The sequence below is a fragment of the Aythya fuligula genome, chromosome 1 (genome assembly GCF_009819795.1).
Source record: "Aythya fuligula isolate bAytFul2 chromosome 1, bAytFul2.pri, whole genome shotgun sequence".
Taxonomy (NCBI): Eukaryota; Metazoa; Chordata; class Aves; order Anseriformes; family Anatidae; genus Aythya; species Aythya fuligula.
This window is the reverse complement of record NC_045559.1, coordinates 137,991,024-138,013,682: the sequence shown is the minus strand read 5'-3', so window position 1 is coordinate 138,013,682 and position 22,659 is coordinate 137,991,024. Positions and strand designations below refer to the sequence as shown.

At 41.4% G+C, this 22,659-nt stretch overlaps 1 protein-coding gene across 2 annotated transcripts in view; it reads left to right on the top strand.

The window, feature by feature from the left end:
- Positions 1–5,191: 5,191 nt before the first annotated feature.
- The window catches only part of GABRA5 (gamma-aminobutyric acid type A receptor subunit alpha5), a 72,858-nt gene continuing 55,390 nt past the window's right edge, over positions 5,192–22,659 (top strand). The window contains exons 1-2 of one of the 2 annotated variants that reach the window (XM_032207736.1): positions 5,192–5,304; positions 22,104–22,256. In XM_032207736.1, the coding sequence (XP_032063627.1) occupies positions 22,171–22,256 (86 nt within the window). In that variant the 5' untranslated portion in view covers positions 5,192–5,304; positions 22,104–22,170. Of the gene's footprint in view, positions 5,305–20,855; positions 20,891–22,103; positions 22,257–22,659 lie in introns of those variants that run through there. The other variant, XM_032207737.1, reaches the window with a different exon arrangement.

Sequence of the window (22,659 nt, the reverse complement as noted above, 5' to 3'; positions counted from 1 at the left end):
GACACAGTTATTGAATTACCATTGTAGAGCTGCTGAAACCTCAGTAAGCATCAGATGATGGAGGTTTCTGCTAGAAATGTACAATTCACATAGCTATCTTTTATTTTTGAAAGTATAAATTAAGTGGATGCAAGCCAAGTTTTCATAAATAATGCCAAAAATGTTTATGTATGAGAAGCTTAAACTATGTGGCTCTAGCTGAAATAAATGTTTCAGTGAACATGATGATTTTAAACATGATTTATTCAAATGTTATGTTAAGTAAGCATTCAATATGCTTTTATGTAATGCCAATGCCCAAGTTACATGTAATTATGATGACATTATAGCATCCCTGATCTTTCATAACCTCTCTAGAAATTCATTTTTCCCAGCATCAAGCTCCACAAATAATATGGAAGTGACAATGTCACATAGCATAAACAGTTACCAGAACAATGCTTTTCAGGTCCAATTCTATGAGGGCTAGCCACTCTTGACTCCTTTTGACATCAGCCAGAGCTGGGAAGTTTAGTGTTGCTCAGAAACATGCCAATGAATTAGCAAGTCTGCAAGCCTGTTCATTGGCATTTAAGAGCAAGGTGGGAAGGATGAAGTCAGAATATGTCAGGATGTAGACTCCTATTTAATCACATTTTAAATCACTGATACTCTTGAAGTGTATAGTTCTTGTTGAAATCCATCATTTTCTATGTTTTTTTGTTTTTTTTTTTTTCCTATCGGGTTTCCCTTTCTCTTTTTCTTTTCTTTTCTTTTCTTTTCTTTTCTTTTCTTTTCTTTTCTTTTCTTTTCTTTTCTTTTCTTTTCTTTTCTTTTCTTTTCTTTTCTTTTCTTTTCTTTTCTTTTCTTTTCTTTCCTTTCCTTTCCTTTCCTTTCCTTTCCTTTCCTTTCCTTTCCTTTCCTTTCCTTTCCTTTCCTTTTCTTTTTTCTTTTCTTTTCTTTTTTCTTTTCTTTTCTTTTCTTTTCTTTTCTTTTCTTTTCTTTTCTTTTCTTTTCTTTTCTTTTCTTTTCTTTTCTTTTCTTTTCTTTTCTTTTCTTTTCTTTTCTTTTCTTTTCTTTTCTTTTCTTTTCTTTTCTTTTCTTTTTTCTTTTCTTTTCTTTTCTTTTCTTTTCTTTTCTTTTCTTTTCTTTTCTTTTCTTTTCTTTTTTTCTTCTCTTCTCTTCTCTTCTCTTCTCTTCTCTTCTCTTCTCTTCTCTTCTCTTCTCTTCTCTTCTCTTCTCTTCTCTTCTCTTCTCTTCTCTTCTCTTCTCTTCTCTTCTCTTCTCTTCTCTTCTCTTTTCTTTCTCTTTGGTAAATATGTGAACATAACAGGACTGAACAGGACTGGTACAGTATTGTATAAATCTGTGGTTTACCCACATCCTGTAAACTTAGTGCTGTGCTGCTCAAAGAGCTTGAGAGATAGATAAAGGTACAGGAAAAAGCAACAGGGATGATTAGATGTATGAAATGGCATCAATAAGAAAAAAGAGACTTAGGCTGAGACTGTTAAGTCTGGAAAACAGATGAGGAAGGGGAGATTTGATAGATGTATCTGAAGTCACAGGCTGCATAAATGATCATTTGTTATTGCTTGTACTATATATATATATATATATGTAAAGGAGCACTCAGATGACCAAGGCAATGGGTCTAAAGCAAGCAATACAAAGTCCTTTTTCACACAATGCATAATTAAATTGTGGAGTTCATTGCCACAGGAAGCTGTGGAGGCCAAAGTTATAAATGGGCTCAAAAATCCATTAGACAAATGCATGAAAGGGAGCTCCATCAATGGCTATTAAAATCAATGTTTGGAATGCACCCTCTGGCCGAGGAAGTCCATAAACCTCAGACTGCCTGAAGCTGGAAGGTTATACGTAGGAAAGAATTACCTTCCATCTGTCCCATTTCTTATGCTCTTCCTAAAGTATGTGCTACTGCCCATTTTCAGATGCAGGAGACTCATCTGGATGCAGATTTGGCTTGAATCCATATGGGAATTTTTTATGTTTAGTGTGAGCAGAAATACATGTTCTTGATCTACTGTCGCTCAGACCTAAAACAATTTTCAGATCTTCAACTGTCCTGCTGTTTGCATTAGTATACTCTCCACAGATAAACCAACGATTTTGTTTCCCTGTCCTTATGTCAGCAGTTCTTCACCCCAGAAATTCACGCAGTTGCATATTTCAGGTTTTTGTTCTCCCACCACCTGAAGCATTTGCATACATGCCAGAATGATCAAAAGTTTGACATTCCTGAGCTATTAGAGTGCTGTCACAAAATACATGCGTTCTTTTAAGAAAGTAAGAAAGAAAAAACCTTTCAGATGCATTTAGTGTACATAAAATCCTGTAAGGAAAAAAAAAAAATCCCACACCCTCTCTACACTTTCACAGACCAGAATACATATGTATTCAGCAAGTGTCCTAATTATAAAAAGTGTGAGATGTACTTCTCAGTACAAGGATTGTGCACCTTTGATGTGAATTGGAGTGCATTGCAACTTCAGTAGCATGAGAAATTCGAAATTCCGACTTAGAAAGAAACCCACTCTCTCAATCTCTTCAATTTCTTTCATTTTTTTTTCAAATTTTACTTTAGTTTTTCATTTTCAGAATGAAGGGTAGTAGTCCAAGTAAAATAAAAATTAATTAATGAAGAGTAGTTGATACCACTTCTGGACAGCTCATGACTGTAAAGGCCAGCTGCCCACAGGGGGACCTTAGCTTTTCCATGCAAAGTTATATGGGAAGCAGAAGGGAGCCTTGAGTCTCATCCTTGTGTCCAGCTGGCGATTTTAAATGTTACTCAATGACCTGTATTACACAACGTAGAGGTCATCCTGACCCAAAGTTATGACAGTTTTGAATGAAAGTAGTGTTGCTAACAAGCTCTGTGCTGAACTTGGTGCTGTTCTACAATAGCCATGCCAATGAGCACATCTATTTGACAGGGCCCATTAGGTAACCCTCAGGTATACTTTTAGTGCCAAAATTTAAGGTGCCCTTGTTCTCCTTAGAATTTAGGGCTTTTGTTGATCATTCCTTGGATTGTGGACAGTCACAGGAGACCCAAAAAATTATTTCTTTTGTTCTGTTTTGAAAAATAAAATTCTAGAAAGAGAGGATAAAAGTTTTTTCCATGAAATACCCAAGTATTATATTTATTTGAAAAATTGTCATGAAGAAGAAGAACTTCTCAGTCCATTCTAAACCATTGTGAATGGTATTGTTTTACAGAAATGTGTGTAATAGGGTTAGGAATGCCCTGACATAAACACACACACCAAACAATGTACTTGTGCAGACAAAGCTAGCTTCCAAATTGTGCACTGAAAAATCAAAAAAAAAAAAAAAAAAAAAAAAAAAGTCAAGATGTTGAAGAGGTAGAAGATCAGAAGAAATAATCAGTTGGGTATATGCATGATAATCAGTTGGGTATATGCATGATAATACTTCCTCACAGGTTGCTACTGTTTTGTAACTACAGATCAGAATAATTATTCTAAGTGATCTTTAGCTCTTTTGGTTGTTTAGGTAGGAAGTCTTTATAAATTTAAAGGCTGTCAGCCCACAGTGTGTCAGGAAATTTGAATGTAAGAGCCCAGCCCTAACATTTACATTCCTAGGTTATGTTTCAGAGCTGGTTGTAACTGTTAAGAATATTTCTTTTGGGACCTTTAAGTGCATTGTATCATAGCCTCGAGCTATACTTTCTTTCATCCACAACTCTTCTTTAAACATCAGAAGTTTTGATTTAAAAGAGAAACAAGATGGTAACAGAGTGTATGCATCTCTCCATTTTCCCTACTTCGTGTCAAGTGTGAGGGTGAGAGAACTGTAAAGTTTAGTTAAACAGTCATGGCAGGCTACAAAAAAAAAAAAAAAAAAATTGGAAATGTTCCATGAATCGGAAAACATGGAAATGGTCTTTGCTTTAAAAATGAATCAGAGGAACTAACAGCATTTTTTACAGGTTTTTGAGATTTGACTGTACATGTAAACTGTCCTGAATATACTGGGACATCCCACCATCTGTTGCAGGAGTCCTTTATTCTAATTTAATGCTTTTAATAAGGCTCAGTGGAACTTCCACAGATGAAACTTTTGTTTAAAATGCAAAATGAACTTCTAGTGACACTGAAAAACTCTCAGTGTCCTCTTGACTTTGCTAAAAAGGAAAATATTGACTTTTAAGAATTAAGTAGTTGAGATATTTTTATTCAAGTGATGTTTCAAAATTCCCTCCATCTATATTTTAAAACATGGTGAAGTGCTTTAGCGTGAAAAAAAAAAAAAAAAAAGACTGCTGAAATCCAAAACACATTTTTCAATACCTCAGCTCATCAAGAATTTTATGAAGAGTTTTGGGTAAGTCTGAAATACTTTTTTTTTTTTTTTTTATATATATATAGCCAGAAAACAACAACAACATCTATTCATACTCCTTCATTTGTTCATATTCATGCAGTGTCTATTCACCCACTAGATTCTCTAAATTGCCTGGCTTTATTCATCATCTTTAGTAATTGTACTATACATGCAAAATGGCTAAAAGGATTTAATATGGTTTTAAGCTATAATTGGCATTTTTCTTTCAAAGCTCTCAAATGTTGCATATATGTAGTTATATTAGACGATGTAATACTGAGGCACATGAAACCTCAGAGAAGAAAGTGGGTATTTCATCACCATTTAAAAATCCCACTTAAGGAATATGGGTCAAGCATCATGGAATTAAATCATTTGTCAATGCTATCCCACGAGTCCTAGTTGTAAGGTTTCCCTGGCAGATAAGGAGGAGAATGTGTCTCCTCACACCCAATACTTTGTTCTGTTTTCTAGGAAACATAGGTGGTATTTTCCACCCATGAAAGCAATTCTATATTCAAGAGTGCTTTAGACAAAATAAATCAATTCAACATCCATTTTACAGTACTTCAGACATTCTGATACTCTTCATTTTGGCATGCATAACTCTTTTATAGATGTACATGATTAAATATAGATTAACACTGAACTAGAGATTGCTGAAATTTAAGAGTTATGGAGGAATTGACTTCCCACTGAAAGCTGTGTGCCAGTGAATGCAATTTTGGTCATTGGGCAAATGAGACACTAATTCCTCCATACCAGAAAAGTTCTCATTGCTCCAAAACTACCCACTTACTTCTTGTTCCCTTTCACCACTACCCTGAATCCTTTTGAAGTTGGGCATGCGGAGCCCCGGCTGAACAGGAGCACAGTGAGGCTGTCAGGATGTGCTGGGTCTTCACTACTGCTGGGCTTGAGGGAACTGCCCACTCTCCTGGTGGCTCTGTAAGTACTTGCCCTCTTCTTTCTCACTTTCTGTAAGTTTCTACAGGAAATCACTGAATAGGATATGCAATGTTCCCACTCTTACAAGCTCATAGCTGTACAGAGATTTGCCATTTCACTAGGTGTCTGTATACTTAGCAGCAGCTTTAAATCTTAGCAGAGTATCTTGGTAGAAATGTCCATAATGAAAATAAGTTATAGTTCACTGAACTTTAGATCCAATTTCTTTTTTTGCTTTAGAAATCAGTGTCATATTATGCTTTACAAATTTTCTTGCTTTTCATTGAATGCATACAATCCAATAACTTTCAGAAAGTTTAAAACCTCATTCTTTAAAACAGTAGCAAATTGAACAAAACACATACTTCATCAACGTTTATTCCTTCCTTAACATGATCCCTTCAGTATTAAATGAAATCGCTATAAGTCCACTGTAATTGATGCTAGACTGAAAGAGGAACCGATGGGGCTGACAGTTTCTATGTTCCAGTGTGGCATGTTTTGGCGTCTTTTCCAGTTTCTCTCCTGGAAAGATTAATTTATCTTGTAACATAAATCAATATTTTTTAGTTATATTTTTTTTCTAATCTGTTTTCACTGGCACTTATGCATACAATTCGCTTAGAACAATAATTAAAAAGCAATAATCCCAAGCTAAAGAAAACATTATTAAGAGTAACAACTTTCTCTCTATTTTTCTGTTAAATTAAGGTAGTTATGTGAAACTACAGGCCAGATTGTACCACACATGAACATGCCTACTCTGGAGGTTGTGGCAAGCTGTGCAGCCCATTGGGACCTCTAGAGTTCTGTCAGGCACAGTGGAGACACACCAGATGCTGCACCTTCCCAGGCTTATGTCCTGTGCACTTCTGTGTGTTTGGCCAGGGTGGAAGGCCATGATATTTTATTGTCCCATTGTGGAAGATGGCTGTGTATTGGGTTTATGTGTCAAGGTTTTGATAGCAGAAGGTTGCAGAGGTGGCCTCTGCGAGCAGAGCCCAGCAGCTGCCCCATGTCAGAGCAGAGCCAGCTCTATCTGGCTCCAAAAGGTTGGCTAGAGCCAAGTCAGGGAGCAACACTGGGTGGGCCTCTGGAAGAGCAGATGTAAGGAAGGGAAAAAATACTGCTGGGCAGCAGCAGCTAGGAGAGAGGAGTGAGAAGCAGCCCTGCAGCCCTCCAGGTCAGTGCAGCAAAAGGGCAGGAGGTGCTCCATGCACACAGCAGCAGTTACCCTACAGCCTGTGGAGAAGCCCCTGGTGGAGCAGGCTGTCCCCCTGCAGCCCATGGGTCCCACATGGAGCAGATCTCCATGCTGCAGCCCCCCCATGGGTGGAGGAGCCCCCGGTGGAGCAGGTGGATGTGGCCTGGAGGAGGCTGCGGCCCATGGAGAGCCCCTGCAGGAGCAAGCCCTGGGCCGGAGCTGCAGCCCGTGGAGAGGAGCCCACGCAGGAGCAGGAGGCCTGGGGGGAGCTGCCGCCCACCCATGGGGGACCCGTGCTGGAGCAGTTTGCTCCTGGGGGATGGATGGATGCACCCCCTGGAACAGAGCCATGTGGGAGCAGTGCTTGAAGAGCTGCTGCCTGTGGGCAGCCCCCGCAGGCTCAGTTTGGGAAGGACAGCATCCCATGGGAGAGATCCCACGGGGAGCAGGGGTAGAGAGGGACTGTGAAGGAGCTGAAGCTCTATAGACTGACCACAGCCCCCATTCCCTTGCACCACCTGGGGAGAGGAGGTAGAAGAGGGTGGATGGAGGGGAAGGTGTTTGTTTCTCACAGTTCTAGTCTGCTAGTGATAGACAATAAATAATATTAATCTCCCTATGCTGATTGTGTTTTGCCTGTGATAATAATTATTGAGTGATCTCCCTGTCCTTATTTCAACCCTTGAGCCTTTTCCATTATATTTTCTCCCCTTTTCCCTCTGGGGAGGGGGAATGAGAGAGTGGTTGTGGTGGAGTTCAGCTGTCCAGCTGGGTAAAACCACCACAAGTTGGCAGACCAGGGATCCCGATGCAGACACAGTCCCCAGAAAAATGCACAACTCTGCCTTGGAAGAACATGGTAGCACACACACATACATGTGCCCCTTCCTGCACACACCTCAAATGCGCTCTTGACACACACACACACACCCTCCCACACACAGATATTCCTCCTCCCCGCCCCCCCCCCCCTTACTTCAGGGGTAGGGGTAGGCTTGTGTTAGGTCATATGACTGTTTAGGAAGTATCTCTTATGGATGCCTATGGATGAATAAAAGCTCTTGATATTCCCATCAACTTTGAACAGTGATAAAACCCCAAGAGTGACTAGAGTTTTCATACATGCAGGGTGTCACTCTTTTTAACTGTTATGTTGTTTAGTCTGTGAATAATCAAAGCACACTCCAGACTGAGCTGAGAAGGGTCAATGTAAGCCAACTGCCTCCCCACTATGCCCAGAAAGCAACATGAGCCTGAGCAATGCCATGTGATGCACCATTGAATCCAGGGGCCAGGCGGGGCCCAAGTCTTCTCCTCCTGTTCTCTAAATAGTATTCAGTGTCCGGGCATGGCTTTGCTGCTGTAACCCAACTCAGAGCTGTCACTTAGCCCGGAATTGTTGCCTAACGTTTCAGACATTAGAAGGGTTCTCAGTTAGGAAGATACAGAAAACGCAGCTCTCCGACCATAACAAATTCAATGTATGGGAAAAAAAAACACCATACTGGATAGCAACATCTACCAACTAGAGTAAACAAATTGGTTAGCCTGAACTGTGGGAAACCCCAATGATCTTTGAAGACCTTGGTGCACCATCTGCTAGGAGACATGGTCAGCAAGGGATATTTTAGGACTTTTGTTTCATAAATTCATTAAGAGGAGTCAGAAGATTTTACAAATAGAAGCACTTATCTCACATCTAGGACAACTTAAATTTTGGTCCTATCAAACCACATAGCCATCCTTGTTAATATTTTCCTCCTGTCACTCAGAAAGACTGGACCATATCCCAGGGAACACTGAGGATTTATTCATTCATATTTGTAAGGTGCTTTTCTGTTTCCATGTGTAGATATGCACAATTCTAAACCTGAGTTTGCTTTTTTTCCCCTCTTGCTGTTCTGCTCTACTGGCTAGCTATGTACTGGTACTATTAAAGAACATTTGGTTTATGATAACTGACGTTTTTATTAGAAGGGTCTTAAATAGGGATTCAATAATTCAATTTCCAGCTAAGAAAAAGAATAATAAATAAATAATGCTGCAGCCATCTTCTTGTTCCTCCCTAATGGGAGGTTAATCGTTAATCTTTCAGCCACTGGGGAAATAGATATAAGGAAAGATTGGAGGAAAATGAAAAATAAAATAATAGACTGAACTGAAATGACCCACTTCAGCAACTGCCAAAGTGACCAATACAGTGGAACATCTACATACAATAGAGAGAATAGCAGGGAAGATTTCCATTATTTATACAGGCATCTGAAGGCCTAAGAGCCATGTAGTAGCAGCCATATCTGTTCTCTTTTTTTTTTTTTTTTTTTTTTTTTTTTTTTTTTTCTTTCTTCTAAGATAGGAAATCTGAATGGTTCAGTTTTCCTGCATAATAGGGCACATTACATTTCCCTGCTGTCACCTGAGTGGCCTCCAGATACCCTCAACTATCTCAGTCTCAACAAAAGAGACAACTATCTTTGTCTCAACAAAAACAGTTACACAAAAACAAACAAACAAACAAAACAGCATAAGATCCTTTTGACAGTAAAAAAAATAAAAATAAAAATAAAATAAAAATAATAAAAAACATTGTTGCATAGCCACTGCTTGCCACCGCAGATTATGTTGGGTTTAGACATCATTCTTATGCTTGTGGTACTGGCTCACAGCTCTGCATTGCAACCAGCCCTGCAGTGGTGATATATGTCCATCCACCCTCCATTCAGGTTTTGCTCTGGTCTCACTGTGACCTTTTCAAAGTACATTCCATGTTATGAAGAATGGCTCTTTCTCCTTAATCTCCTTCCCTGACACCAAGAAACAGACATCACAGTTTCAAATTGTTCCAAGAAGACATGAGTTTTAACTCCAGCTACAGCCAGGTTACAATCATTCTGATATATCCTAGCACTGATGGCACGGTTCTTGCTGAAATTCTGCTTGTTGCAGTCATGTTCGTCCCCTACCTCACAACAGCAGCATTATTTGTGGCCCTAGTCTTCCATTTCTTTTTCTTCCTAGTTCTTTTTTTCCTATTTTTTTCCCCTATTTATTTTCCTAGTTTTCCAGGATTTTTGTGGTAGGAGGCATTTTCCACGGAGTATTATCATGAGTGGTTAAGGGGAATGGGTATTTTCGACTGGCCACTCTGTCACGAGGGAGCCCAGATGAAAACTCAAGTTCAGATGACCCCCACTCTACTTATTTTATTGTTTTTTCTTATATCTAGGTGTATCTGAAGATGTGAAACTAGTCAATAGGAACGTTAAGCAAAATATATTAAAAGAAATTTAGGCCATCAGATTCTGTCAGGCAGCAACGCAAAGGGTGATGTACCTCTGGCAGACTTTTACTGAGCAACAAGGCTTCTGTGTTTAGAACATCCTAGAGATTTCTTCACTGAAATCTCTTTTACAGTCATCCTTTTCATATGCAAAATGTTCTTAAAACATTTTCAGTGTGAGACAGCAGATGTTTAATTCATAAGTGACTAGAGGTAGCAGTCATCCCTGACAATAATTTTGTGCCTATTGTTTCTATCCTGCTCATCACTGGTAGCACTGTTTGTAAAGTGTAAAGTAGAAACCTGAAGGAGATTGTTGCAAACATCTTTCTAGTGAGTTAATCACAGCGCTAACTTTGCACGTGGGTTCAGTTGCAACAAATTCACATGGCCAGAATGAATCATGTGCACAGATCAGGGCATAGAAGGAGATGCTTATGGAAATAATTTGCTCCAGAATATTTGCTCATGAAGATTCTCATGTAAGTAGCAAGAAAAAATGCTTTAAAGATATCCTTTTACATTTTTCTTTAGGGTCATATATTGTTTTATTTTATATAGTATGTTCCTATTATCTCAAGTAGCTCTCAGATATCACAGATAAGAAAATCAAGTAAATGTCTAGAAATGTGTAGAATTAGAGTTCAATAAAGTATATTCCTTTATTAAACACACCAAAAGGTTGTAAGTATTATGCAGTGGATGATTCCCTTTTATGTCAAGACTACTTCAGATATCACGATTCTAATTCTATAAGTCCAAATTTTAAATCTAACATCAACAAATGGGGCAGAAATAAGCCCAGCAAATCTGTACAAGTTCTGTCTTGGCAGAGTTTAGATCTCCTCATATATAGAAAAGTAAACATGAGTCTGACTGTACTCAAATGAGCCCTGTCAGGGGAGTGCTGCAATGACACATCGCATACACAAATACAAAACAGAGAACGACAATACAGATCTCTGAATGATGTAATTGTGAAGGGACATTTGGCAGCTTGTTTTGTGTATTGCACATGCTTTTCACAGATGTGATAGCAATGGTCTACTAAGCAGTTAAATTGAAGATTAAACATGGTCAGACTGCTCTAATAAAGTTTGACTTGAAGTGTAAGCAAGCCACTGGGTACAGTGATCATTATTTTCCTTGCTATCTTTATTGAAAGAAGATTCCTTTTTATACAAAGTGTGAAGAAATTAAATAGGTTGCCTAACCTGCAAGTGATGTGAGAATCCAGGGAAAAAAAAAAAAAAAAAAAAAAAAAAAAGCAATATCAAAACAGGAAAGAGATTGTGTCATCAGAACAGATATTAAGAAGGAATAAAATAAAATTTAAAAAGGCCATTTGTTTTTCCCATTTTTCAGACAAAAATAATTGCACATGAAGAACGGATACATTTGCACAGTCAAAATGCTATTTTTGAGTAAAGCTCTTGAGGCAAGGTGCAAGTTACAGACCTATTCACATGCCGGCACAGAAGACAATTGCCTTAGAAGTATGTTATGATGGCTGCCAAAATCAAGTGGTTTAAAGTCAGAGAACACTATAATCTGAATGGACGATGAAGTCCTAACTGTGCTTTCCTGTACATCAGTATTAAGCTTTTTTTTCAAATGTATTTTATCTTTTTTTTTTTTTTTTTTTTTTTTTTTTTGTTTTACCCGGAGAGCCCTTTATCATTCATCACACAGGATAAATAAGTACTGATTACATGGCACCTACTGAATAAGCAGCTACTTGGAAAAGTAATCTTCACCAGCCAGTTAGTAGTGCCTTATTTACTGCATACCCAAAGTCTGCAGTAAATACAGAATTATTCATTTTTTCCTGGTCTTTTCTGGGCCACTCATCGCTGTAGTATTTGCATGCCTCAAGAACACAGATGAATTTATCATTGTCGAAAGATAGGAGACCATTATTATTATTCCCATTTTACAGCTGAAGAGATAGGGACTTGCCTGGAGCAACACAGTGAATTAGTGGCAGAGTAAGGATTAAAATTCACGGCTTGCAACCCTATACACATTATTGGAGACTGCACTGCCTTGTAGGAGGTGCTGAGAAACTGCAGCTCTCACCAACTTCATCTACCACTGTAAGAGCTCAGCTTTGCTCTATAAGCCTTGGGCAGCCCAAGCTGGTCATCCATGAAATAAGACACACAGTTAATAGTCAGCTGCTAGAGTAATGGGTTTATCATCACGTTAAGAAACTAATACTTAAGCCCAGTGTTTACAAAATGGTCTTGAACCTGATCCAGCCAACTCTGGGTGAATGCCATAGTGACCAGGGTGCTGGCGATGGCAGGATGGGCAGGAAAGCAAACTCACTTTCCCCAAGCAACCATGCTGGAACTCAAAAAGCTGTCTTACATGCACCATGATTTCATTTCAAAATGGTGCTTTATGAAAAAACACATTTAGAGTGGAAAACCTACTGACAGGCTCGAGGTCTCCTTCACCTGAAACTCATTCCCTCCTGCTGTCTTGAGCATGTCCAGGTTTCTGCCCCTGCGCTCTTTACACCAAAAGCAACCGATTCACATTTGGTGGTTCTTGTTTTGTGTCTCTTTAGCAAACTGGGAAAACACCGGTAGATCAAACTGCAATCACTCCAGCAGTCATCTTTTATTTAGTTCACTTTTTTTCTCTTTGAAGATATCCTTTTGATCCTCGTCTGTTCACCTGAGATGGTAGGTTCATTGACCATTCCCACTCTCTGGCTGCTATCGTGTGAACATAGAGATGCTAAAATTAATCTGGGTGTTAGCTCTCTGAATCCACAAGTGATGCTGTTTAGAAAAGTCTATAAATTGCCTGTATACAATTGACCAACTGCCTGACATCCATTCAGACGTATAGCTGGAAATTTGAATCTAACGCACTAGTGTTCAGTTGCTGAAGGTGTGAAAAGCATGATGATAAATCCAGTTCATCTTGCTTACGCAAGTAGTACCATTTCTCCAAAAACTGCATCTCATGGAGTGGGTGTAGACTTCAAAGCAAGGCCATGAGTGTATCAATGCAGGGCTACTCGGCAGATCCTGATACCTATTTTTGCAGCCCAGGGACCTGGAAAGAGTGTGCCATGGTGTCCCTCCTGCCCTTGTGCCCCTTTACTCCCTTCCAAAACTACAGCAGAAATGGCCAAAGAAAGCTGCTGGAGGTTGCAGGCTGGCACACAGGTGTTCATTTCCACTGGACTGCTGACCCACTGAAAACTTAATCACTTCTGTAAAAGTGGAACAGTTTGCCAGGAAAGACCAAGGAACACCCATACAAAGTTCCCTAAGTTCAAAGAGATAATGCCTGCCCATAACAAAGGGTTGATCTGTGTTTCTCATGGCCAAGGGAATATCTTTAGCATGGGTTGCATGCCAGTTCCTCACAGCTGTTTTTAACTATTTTTGTGCCATTATCCTCTTCTTCCATCCCAAATGGCGTCTGACTTTTTTTTTTTTTTTTTTTTTAGAAATACCAAAATAAAAATGCTTAATATCTCCATTTTTTTTTTTTTTTTGTCTAATTTTTTTTTTTTTTTTTTTTTTTTTTTTCCTTTGGCTAATCCAGCTGCCAGATTTTAGACTGCTGTGCAGTTGTTTCAAGAGCAAGCCACCTGCATGTTTTATTGAATAAACTGAGGGAAAAAAAAGGGGGGGGGGGGGAATGGAAGGAAGAACTCGACTTAATATTTGCTCAAATCTCATTCTTCATCAAGCTCTCATTGACTGACTCATAATTATTGGGTCACACTCAAGGCATAACCTCAGCTGATGTATAGACTTAGCTCCACTGCCCTTCACTTAAACCAATTTGAAGATTGTACATGAAGATTTGGCTTGTTGACTGATAAACGTAATATATACTATAATTTGTATCTTTCTGAATTCTAGTGCACTGGAACTGACAAAAGGATTTTGCACAAAGCTGTAGGACTGACATCCTGACATCGCCTGCATTGGTGTGGTATATAGTTCAATCATTAAGATTTATCATCCTGTAATGTTACGTGTAGATCACCATGAAATCCCTACCAATATGTTTTCCAAAACAGGGTGCTTTTTTTTTTTTTTTTTTTTTTTTACCCCAGCTCTTTCCATTTTCTGTAACTGGTAATTCTAGATCGAACCATTTAAAAACTAATTTTTCTCAAAATTTTATTAATTATAGCACTTGAATCTATATAACAGAAGTCAGCTTTAATGGGATTTGGAAGTGCTGAGAACATTTATTCCCACCTAACCTTTGCCAATAAATTCAGCCTGAAAAGCAGTATATTGCAAATCCTAAAATAAATGTAAGTTGTGTCTACAGCTTTCCAAATGGTATGCATTAATGTATTTTTTGTAGCAGCAGCTAATTATTACTATGAATCATTACAGGGTGACTTGAAAGCATTTATCAAATTTTACAAGAGTGGAAACTAATATTTGCTGGTATCTTTGACAGCTACCTGTGTTGATCACAGACAGAAATAATGAGTTCTGTCAATATGCCCAGTGCACGTATAAACAACTCAGAGAAATGCAGTACATATGGCAACTATAGCAGGCAAAAAAGATGTGAGTTCATCAAAACAACTTAAAACACGCTAATCCAATCTTATCTTAGCATTTACATAGCCAAAACCCAGATGACAGGTAGATTTGTTATGTACAAATATGTATAAATAGACATAAATATTTATAGTTTATAACCTAAATATGACAGAGATATCCATACATACATATGTATACATAATAAAATTGTCTGTATTTAACCAATTTCTAAACTTCACATGCTCTGTTCTTAACATCACTAAGTACATTAGGTTACTTCAGTCCTATATTGTACATTCGTCTTCCATCTATTATGGATACTTCAATAAATGCCTAATGAAGAATTTATCAGCATCAGTCTGCCCATCTTATTTCAATGATTTTTATGTTGTTCCTTCTAAGATTTGTTCTCTCCTTCCTGCTATGAAGGAATTACATGTATAGTAGCGTATGCATAAAACCTTGAATATTGATGTACAACTTGTATCCTCCAGTTTCAACCTGATTAATCTGTCTTTATGAATCATATGCATGAATCTGAATCATTGTGGTTATTCTCCATCAAGTGCTTTCTTAGATGCTTCAGAATACAGTCAGTTGTTTTTCTGGTCACGTGTATATTTAAAGGTGTACTCTGTCCTCTCAAGAAGTGCACCATGTGCTGTGATACTTACAGAAAAGATGAAGCTGAACCACTAGACAGGAGGACTGAGGCCTTAATGATGAAATACAGTGCTACCTTAATGGCCCATTATTTTTCAAGTATAGCCATAACTGCTACTCTAGCCAGCTAAAATACTAACCAGCGAATTTAGCCATTTTGAAGAAATTAACTAAAGATATTTTATATATTATAAGATCATGAAGTCTCAGTTCAGAAGCTTTCTTATTCGATGCCCACTTGTGTGCAGTAAAAATATCTAAGCGTACACAGAAAACTGCAACATTTTAGATGTAAGCATGTATCGCCAGTGTTTAGCATAATCTAGCCGAACACATTAGTCACAAGTATTCTACATGTTTAGAAGAACACTTACTCATCCTTTACACTATTACCGCTTTATATGCAAAAGTAGGGTTTATGTATTTCATGCCTAAAATTTAAATTCTGGAGCAGTGGAAGATGCGCAGTCAATTGCCTGGGAATTTCAGGATACAGGATGGGACTGCTGCTGGGTGGCCCCTTCTTTCCCCCAAACAGGGACAATGAACTACCAGTTCTTGATGTGGCACATGCTGAAAATCCCTTTGACTTGAAATCTGAAGGGCAGACTTCAGTAGGCTCTGTATGAACAGGGAGAGGATTTCACATCTGAACCTGGCAGGAATGTGGATAATACCTCAGCTCTTTCATGTGAAAACCACCCGTGATCAGGCTTGACCCCACACTTTCTCTTTGCATTGCTGCCCAGTGGTGTAAAGAAAAGTGCCTCTTTTCCAGGGCAGAGGAGAAAACAGCTGCCTCATTGGCAAGCTGGACTGACATGAGTGAGCAATGGGAACCTGCCTGTGTTCAGTGCTTTCCCAAAACAGCTCTGAGGGGCCAGTGCAGGGCCACCTTTGGCCCTGACCCAATGCTCCTGACCAATTAGTGGCACTTAACCATGTAAATCTGGACAAGATGGGCTAGTTTGCAGGAAGAATTGGAGCTGGAAGGGAGAGGGAATGGTAAGGAGTCAGATGGTAAGGTAGGTTTTTGGGAAAAGAAAGGGGGTGTGGGTGCAGAACAACAGGGATGCCATTGTAAGTAACAGGCAATCTTTGCTTCAATACTCTAATCCAAGGGTTTAAAACATTACAATAGACTGGGAAATGTTGGAAATGTTCTCCACTCCCATGGCAGGGGGGGAGTTGCCTCTACATATCATTTCCCATGTCTAATGGGGCAAAGTGTCTAATACAGGTCAGGACTCATTTACATTTCTTGCCAGCCACTTTTGAGAAATAGGGCTGTTCTTATCCCATATCTCTGTAAGGTATAGTGTCTGGTCTGATTTCCTGAAACACTGTGAAGCTCAGGGCATCCTATAAATCCATGACAGCAGTGTTCAGGCACACGCTCAATGTTCGCTCAGCTGTTAGTCTAACGTGTGGAAATGGGTTGGAGAGTAGCTTGCCCACAACAGAGAGGATGAACTGATGAGCAGAAAATGCAGCCTTTTGTTCTTTTTTAAACTGAATGTGTGCAGAAAGCAATCCACTGAAGATTAGCCTCAGATAAAGTTTTTGGACCTTTGAACCTGCAGATTTGGGAATTGCAACAAATAGCAGACCGAAGCATCAGTGCTGCTTTCTAAAGGCATCCCTTCTCACAGCCAGCTAGAGTTTTGCTGGGGCAGGGAGGGCAGTCATGCCTCTTTCTCCCTGTGGTACCTCTGATGCATTCTGTCACACAAAAGGGGACAAACTCTGTCTCCAAGCAGTCCTCCCCAGCGTTACGCTGCACCCAGCTGTGTTTCACAAAGCTCCATTTAGTAACTCTCTATTGCCACCGGGATGCTAAGCATGAAATAACCAAACAAAACACCAGGTCCTAAATGCAGCTCTGTCTGCAGCATGGCTTGACAGACAAGAGGAATGGACTGATTGTGTTTTACGGGTGTCCACAGCACCATAGAGAGGGCATGCACAAGAGGGGAGGGGGGAGGGGAGAAAAAAAAAAAAAAAAAAAAAAAAGCTTTTAGTATCCTTTCTTATCGTTCAGAAGTACAGAAAATGATGCTTCAAAATCTATCAGGCTTAATCTCTCTCACGTCACTGAGGTTATTTATATCATTTCGCTACCAGATACTGTTTTGGGAGGAGTAATAGAGAGTTTCCCAGGATGACGCTGTTTGCTCGTCACGGGGCCACAGGGTGGCTGGTGGCAGGGCCAGCCAGGGCCAGCTGCAGCAGGCTGTTCCTGTCAGGTCTGGGACATCTCCACAGGCGGAGACTCCACCGCCTCTCTGGGCAACTTGTGCTGCTGACCATTTTCATAGTAAAATTGTTTTCTTGTATTCTGATGGAATTTCACAGTTTTAGATTAGTGCCCATTGCCCCTTGTCAGGTTACTGGGCACCACTGAGCAAAGTGCAGCTCCCTCTTCTGCATTCCCTCCCATCAGGTACTTATACATGTAAATAAAATTCTGCCAAGCCTCCTTTTCTCCAGGCTGAATGGTCCCAGCTCTCTCAGCCTCTCCTCATAAGAGATGCTCCAGTACCCTCACTATCTTCTTAGCCCTTTGCTGGGCTCTCTGCAGTACGTCCATGTCTCTTGTATGAGGGAGGACAGCACTCACCCGGGATTAGCAGAAACCTCTTGCCTGTGATCCCTAGGGATATTGAGAAAGATGGGAGTGGAAATAAGGCTTCTACCTTTCCTTCAGTCTCTGTGTTGAGACTGACCAGTATTAGCTGATGGCTAGTTCATGCGATGACTGACGAATTCAGACTGCTCTCTGCTGGGAAAGGATTCATATCACCAAAACCACAGTCCCGAGAACTGCATTTTGAGGAGTCTTAGCTGAGAGGCCAATGCCAGAAAATCTCAAGGAAACAGGCAGTCCTCTCCACCAGGATGTCCCAAGAGAAATGGTGGTAGAGAATACCTGCTAGGAGCCTACTGCTTTGGTCAGTGCCCACAGCACATCACACCTCCATGCAACTTTGGGAGCTTTCTCTAGCTCTGCAGGGAGGAGAAGGAATGGCTTGGTCCCTGACAGAGCTGCCTGTGGTTGCTGGAGAAACCGGCTACCTCCCAGCATGAAGCTTCACAGCATTAGGACTTGGTGCATATTTCCTGGTGAGCTCCCCAGTGTGCAAGTGGTCCCTCATATCATGGAAAAAATCACAGCACAATTTGCCTGTTTTTTTTTTTTTTTTTTTTTTTTTTTTTTTTATCCCTCAATATAGAAAGTGATCTAGCTCACATGCACTCATTTCAGCAAATAAGCTGCATTAATTAATGATGGGGGAGGAGAAATCTCAGAGAGGTACCATGCAGAACTTCTCCTAATATTGAAGAAAATCACAGTATGAAATGGCTTATTGAAGGCTACACCAGCTTTTGCTAAACACCAGCACAGAAAAAAAAAAAAATATCCTTGACCACAATAAAAAGCAATTATTTCACATACTAGGTTCAACACATCCTTTAAAACTGAACAAGGAGGGTAAGAATACAAGTAGGGTCAGTGTGAATCACAGGGGAGTGCCTGGAAAAACACACAGCGGTGGACGTGCACAATGCTGTAGCCTTCGAAGTGAAGATCTCTCTACGGCTTGTAACAGCACGGGTCAAAGCCACCATCCTGCAGGGATCCAATTAGAAAACCTACACAAGTAATGTCTGACAAGCTCTAGAGAAGGGACCTTTGCCCAGGAGTTAATACCTTGCGTTATAAACAACGCGTGTCAGAGATACCGCGTCATTAGCTATAATTAGCTGGCAAACCGGACCTGGTCTGGGTTACGCTGTTGCCATACAGAAGACTATAGAAAAGAAAGAAGAAAAAAAAAAAAAAAAAAAGAGAGAGAAAAAAAAAATCAGAAAAATGCTGCCAGGAGCCCCCAGCCTCAGCCCCTCGCTCCGCCGGCTCCGTGGGGGCACCGTTCCCCTTCCCAGCCTCGAGCGGGGTGCGGTGGAGCGGGGCCGCCCCCTGGCGGCCCTTCGGGGGCAGCAGCAGGGCTCTGGCAGGGCGGGGGGGTCGGCTGGGCGCACCCTAAATTCAGGAGGTATTCGTCAAATTCACCGTTTCACTGCGGGAGGCGTTTTTCTTTTATTATTATTATTTTTTTTATTTTAATTTTAATCTTTATTTTCATTTATTTTTATGTTTATTTTTATTTATTTTCCCTGTGTACTGAAGCCAACGCGTGTTATAACATTTTTGTCGCTGTTTTGCATCCCGGAGACTTAAATACTTTCTTCTCCTTCGATTTTGTGAAGTGAATCCACAGCATATGGCTTTGAGGAGAAGCTCCGGCAAGTTAGAGGAATTGACGCTCGGCTCCGCGAACTGGAGCAAGCAGCGGAAGAGCGTGCAGCTCCCACCCGCTCAGAGGGAATTTCTAGGCCAATACTTCTCCGTCTTTCTTTCGTAAAATTATTTAAAGATAACATATTTTTACAACGTCACCTATACAGAGATATAAATAGTTCGCACTAGAAATCAAAGCACTGTAAAAAATCTGATTTAAGCCCTCCTAGGCAAGAATATTATCGTGAGAAAGTACTGCCGCTTCATGCTACTTAGATATTTTTAAGCATGCAAAAAGCGCTTCTGATAGCAGCATTCATTCACAACTTCATATTTACTGAAGTCACTGAGGAGCACCAGGGAACAGTGCATGTCATTGGCTCTGCATTCAGGATCACGCATTGCTTGAAAATCCAGACACAGACAAGCACTGCATATAACCAAAAAAATTAAGATTCGAGTTCATAAGGACCAAGTTTCAACTCAAGTTGTGCAGACCATGAACTAGGTGTATGTATAGCAGCACCACTGGTGGCAATGAGCTAGAGATTCGACATTGATTTTGTTGGTAGGATTAATTTCTCAGAGTTTTTTAATGGATATAAGAAAAATACATGCTTCATTGGTCCATAAAGTTGCCTGAAAGTTAGACATTATCTCATTTAATAACTGAGTTTGGAGTATTAATTCAAAGTACAGTCTTAGCAGTATACATTTAAATCACTTTTATCCTACATAAGGTGTATGCTACGAAGTGTTGCATGCACTTCAAAGAATCCAGGGAAACAGAAACCATGATGCACTCGTTGCATCCTTTGAATGGGTCAAAATGCACCAGCTGCTCCACTCTTAGGGACATGCCTTAGTGGGTGATACTGGTGATAGGAGGACAGTTAGACCAGATGATCTTGGAGGTCTTTTCCAACCTTGATGATGCCAGGATGCTACGATTCTCTGCGAGCAGCCTGAGCTTGAGCAGGTACTAAGTGTAACACTGCTTGTGTTGAGGTGCCGAAGGAACGCACCCCTTTTCCTACACAACCAAACTGCAAATTACTGCAGGCGTCCTGAAACACCAGTGTGTGCAAAGCAACGAGAGCTCCAAAAGAAGCTGGGTGCACAAATCTGAGCTTCTCCATTTAAGAGCTGGGATGGCATAGTGCAGGTCCACCAGCTATGGGAAAGGATGCGGGCGCAGATATATGTGTCTATACATATATAGGGGGATATATGTGGATATATCCATGTTGTGGGCATGGATATAAGTGTCTATACGTGCATATGGGGATGTATATGGGTACATAGGGAACCTCCCGCTGCCTCACCCGCCCTTGTACCGCCGCGCTCCCTGGCCGCTGGACGGTCCCCATCTCCAGGAGCGACCCCGGGAAGGGGGTCCGGGGGTGCGCGCCCCCCGCGCACCGACCCGCGCTCCCGCCGCCGGGCTGCGCGCGGGGGCGGTGCGGGCGCGGGCGCGGCGCTGCGGCGGGGCCGCGCCTGCCAGCGGCGGGAGAGGCAGCGGCGGCGCTCCCGCTCCGCGCCGCAACTTTGGGGCCGACACCGCCCCCCTTCGCCCTCGACCACCCCTCCGCGGGCGGCCGGTAAGACCCGGGACCCCCAGCCCCGACGGGCCGGCGCACGGCCGCGGCAAACTTCGGCGGCGGGGTGGGGAAGGGACGAGAAGGGAAGGGAGGGGAAGGGACGAGAAGGGAAGGGAGGGGAAGGAAAGAGATGGGAAAGAAGGGGAAGGGTCGGGGGTCGCGGGCAGGCAGGTGCCGTGCGGGAGGGCAGCGGCCGCTTCCCCCCGGCGTGGAGCAGAGCGAGCGGGACTCGCTGCGGGGCAGCCCGGGGGCGGCTCGGCTTCGGGTTTAGCATCCTTAGCATCTTTGGCTTGGGCATCTTTGGATTTGGCATCTTTGGGTTTGGCATTTTTGGGTTTGACATCTTTGGGTTTGGCGTCTTTGGCTCCGGGCCGGGAGGGGGGAGTGAGTTTTTGCCGGTGGGAGCGGGGTGCAGGTGGAAAATCCAGGCAGCTGCCCTCTGTTTTTGTTTTTTGTTTTTTGTTTTTTTTTTTTTTTGTTTTTTGTTTTTTGTTTTTTTTTCTTTTGCTTGCTTTTTTTTTTTTTTTTTTTTTTTTTTTTTTTTTTTTTCCTTTTCTTTAATAGGGCACGGAGGCAAACGTTAGAGCACGATGCTGAAATTGGTGATCTGGTGGCTGAGGCAGGTATCCGAGAAGCAGCGGTCGCTGGAGCAGCAACGTTACTGGCGTTCTTGGTGCTAGCGTGAGGTTTATGTGCCTTTGCAAGGAAGGTCACTTTTTTACACCCCCCACCCCCCCTTCCTTTTGCTAAGCCGTGCATCAGCAGCGTGAATTCCAAGAAGCAGTAGGTGTTTCTTGGCATTTTAACTGGGATTTTGGAAGGGGAAGCCGGGTATTTAATGGGAAAAAATTGCGATGGAACGAAGGGATGCGGAGGCTGCACACAGCCTGGGGTTTGCAGGCGTGTGGAAGTTGTTGAAATAGGTAAATGGTCAAAACTGGCATTTGGGAAACGATTTCTTTAGTTACTTACATGACAAACAAATGTAAAGGAAAACTGGGCCACTAAGAATTTTTCCTGTTTTGCAGTTTGCTGTCAGCAGAAGGTAAAACATGTCCTTGAAGATATAGAATTTTACATAAACAGATGATGTTTACATAAGCCTGAAGAAGTTTGTGAAAAACACAGAGAGCAGAAGATGCGGTGTGAGCTGAAGTCGGCTGTCCTGCTGCTCGTCCATGTAATAATTTTTCTTTTTTTTGTATTGTTGCAGCGTGAGAACAAAGTGAGCAGCTGCACCTTTACCAAAGCAACCACCTGCGTTACTCATCTCCTCTGGAATGGACAATGGAACGGTCTCTGGCTTTATCATGATCAAAAACTTCTTCCTCTTCTGCGTTTCCATGAGTTTAGCCAGCCACTTCGGGTAAGTTGCCAATTGTGTTTGAATTTCTGCTGTGTCTTTTTGAAGGAAATGAAAAGCTTTGGCTCCATGTGGTGTGGAGCAGCAGCACAAAACAAGCAAGCTTTGCATTTGATCTGAATGTACCGGTGTCGGGAGAAAAGGAGCGGTTTGCCTTCCTGCTCCAATTTTCTGTTTCCTATCAGCTCTCTATGCTCATATCATTTTTGCAGGGGGGGAACGTGGAAATTCAGCCTGGGCCTTTGGCTGCTGAGTGCCCTGAGCTGGCCATGGAACAGCCGGGTGCTGATGCACTGGCTGCTGGTGTGGTTGCACTGAGGAGGGCTCGCACCTTCCCTCTCACCTGGCGGCACAGGCTGCAGGCAGCAGTGCCAGACTGCAACAGCAGCAGGACCCAGTGCATGCT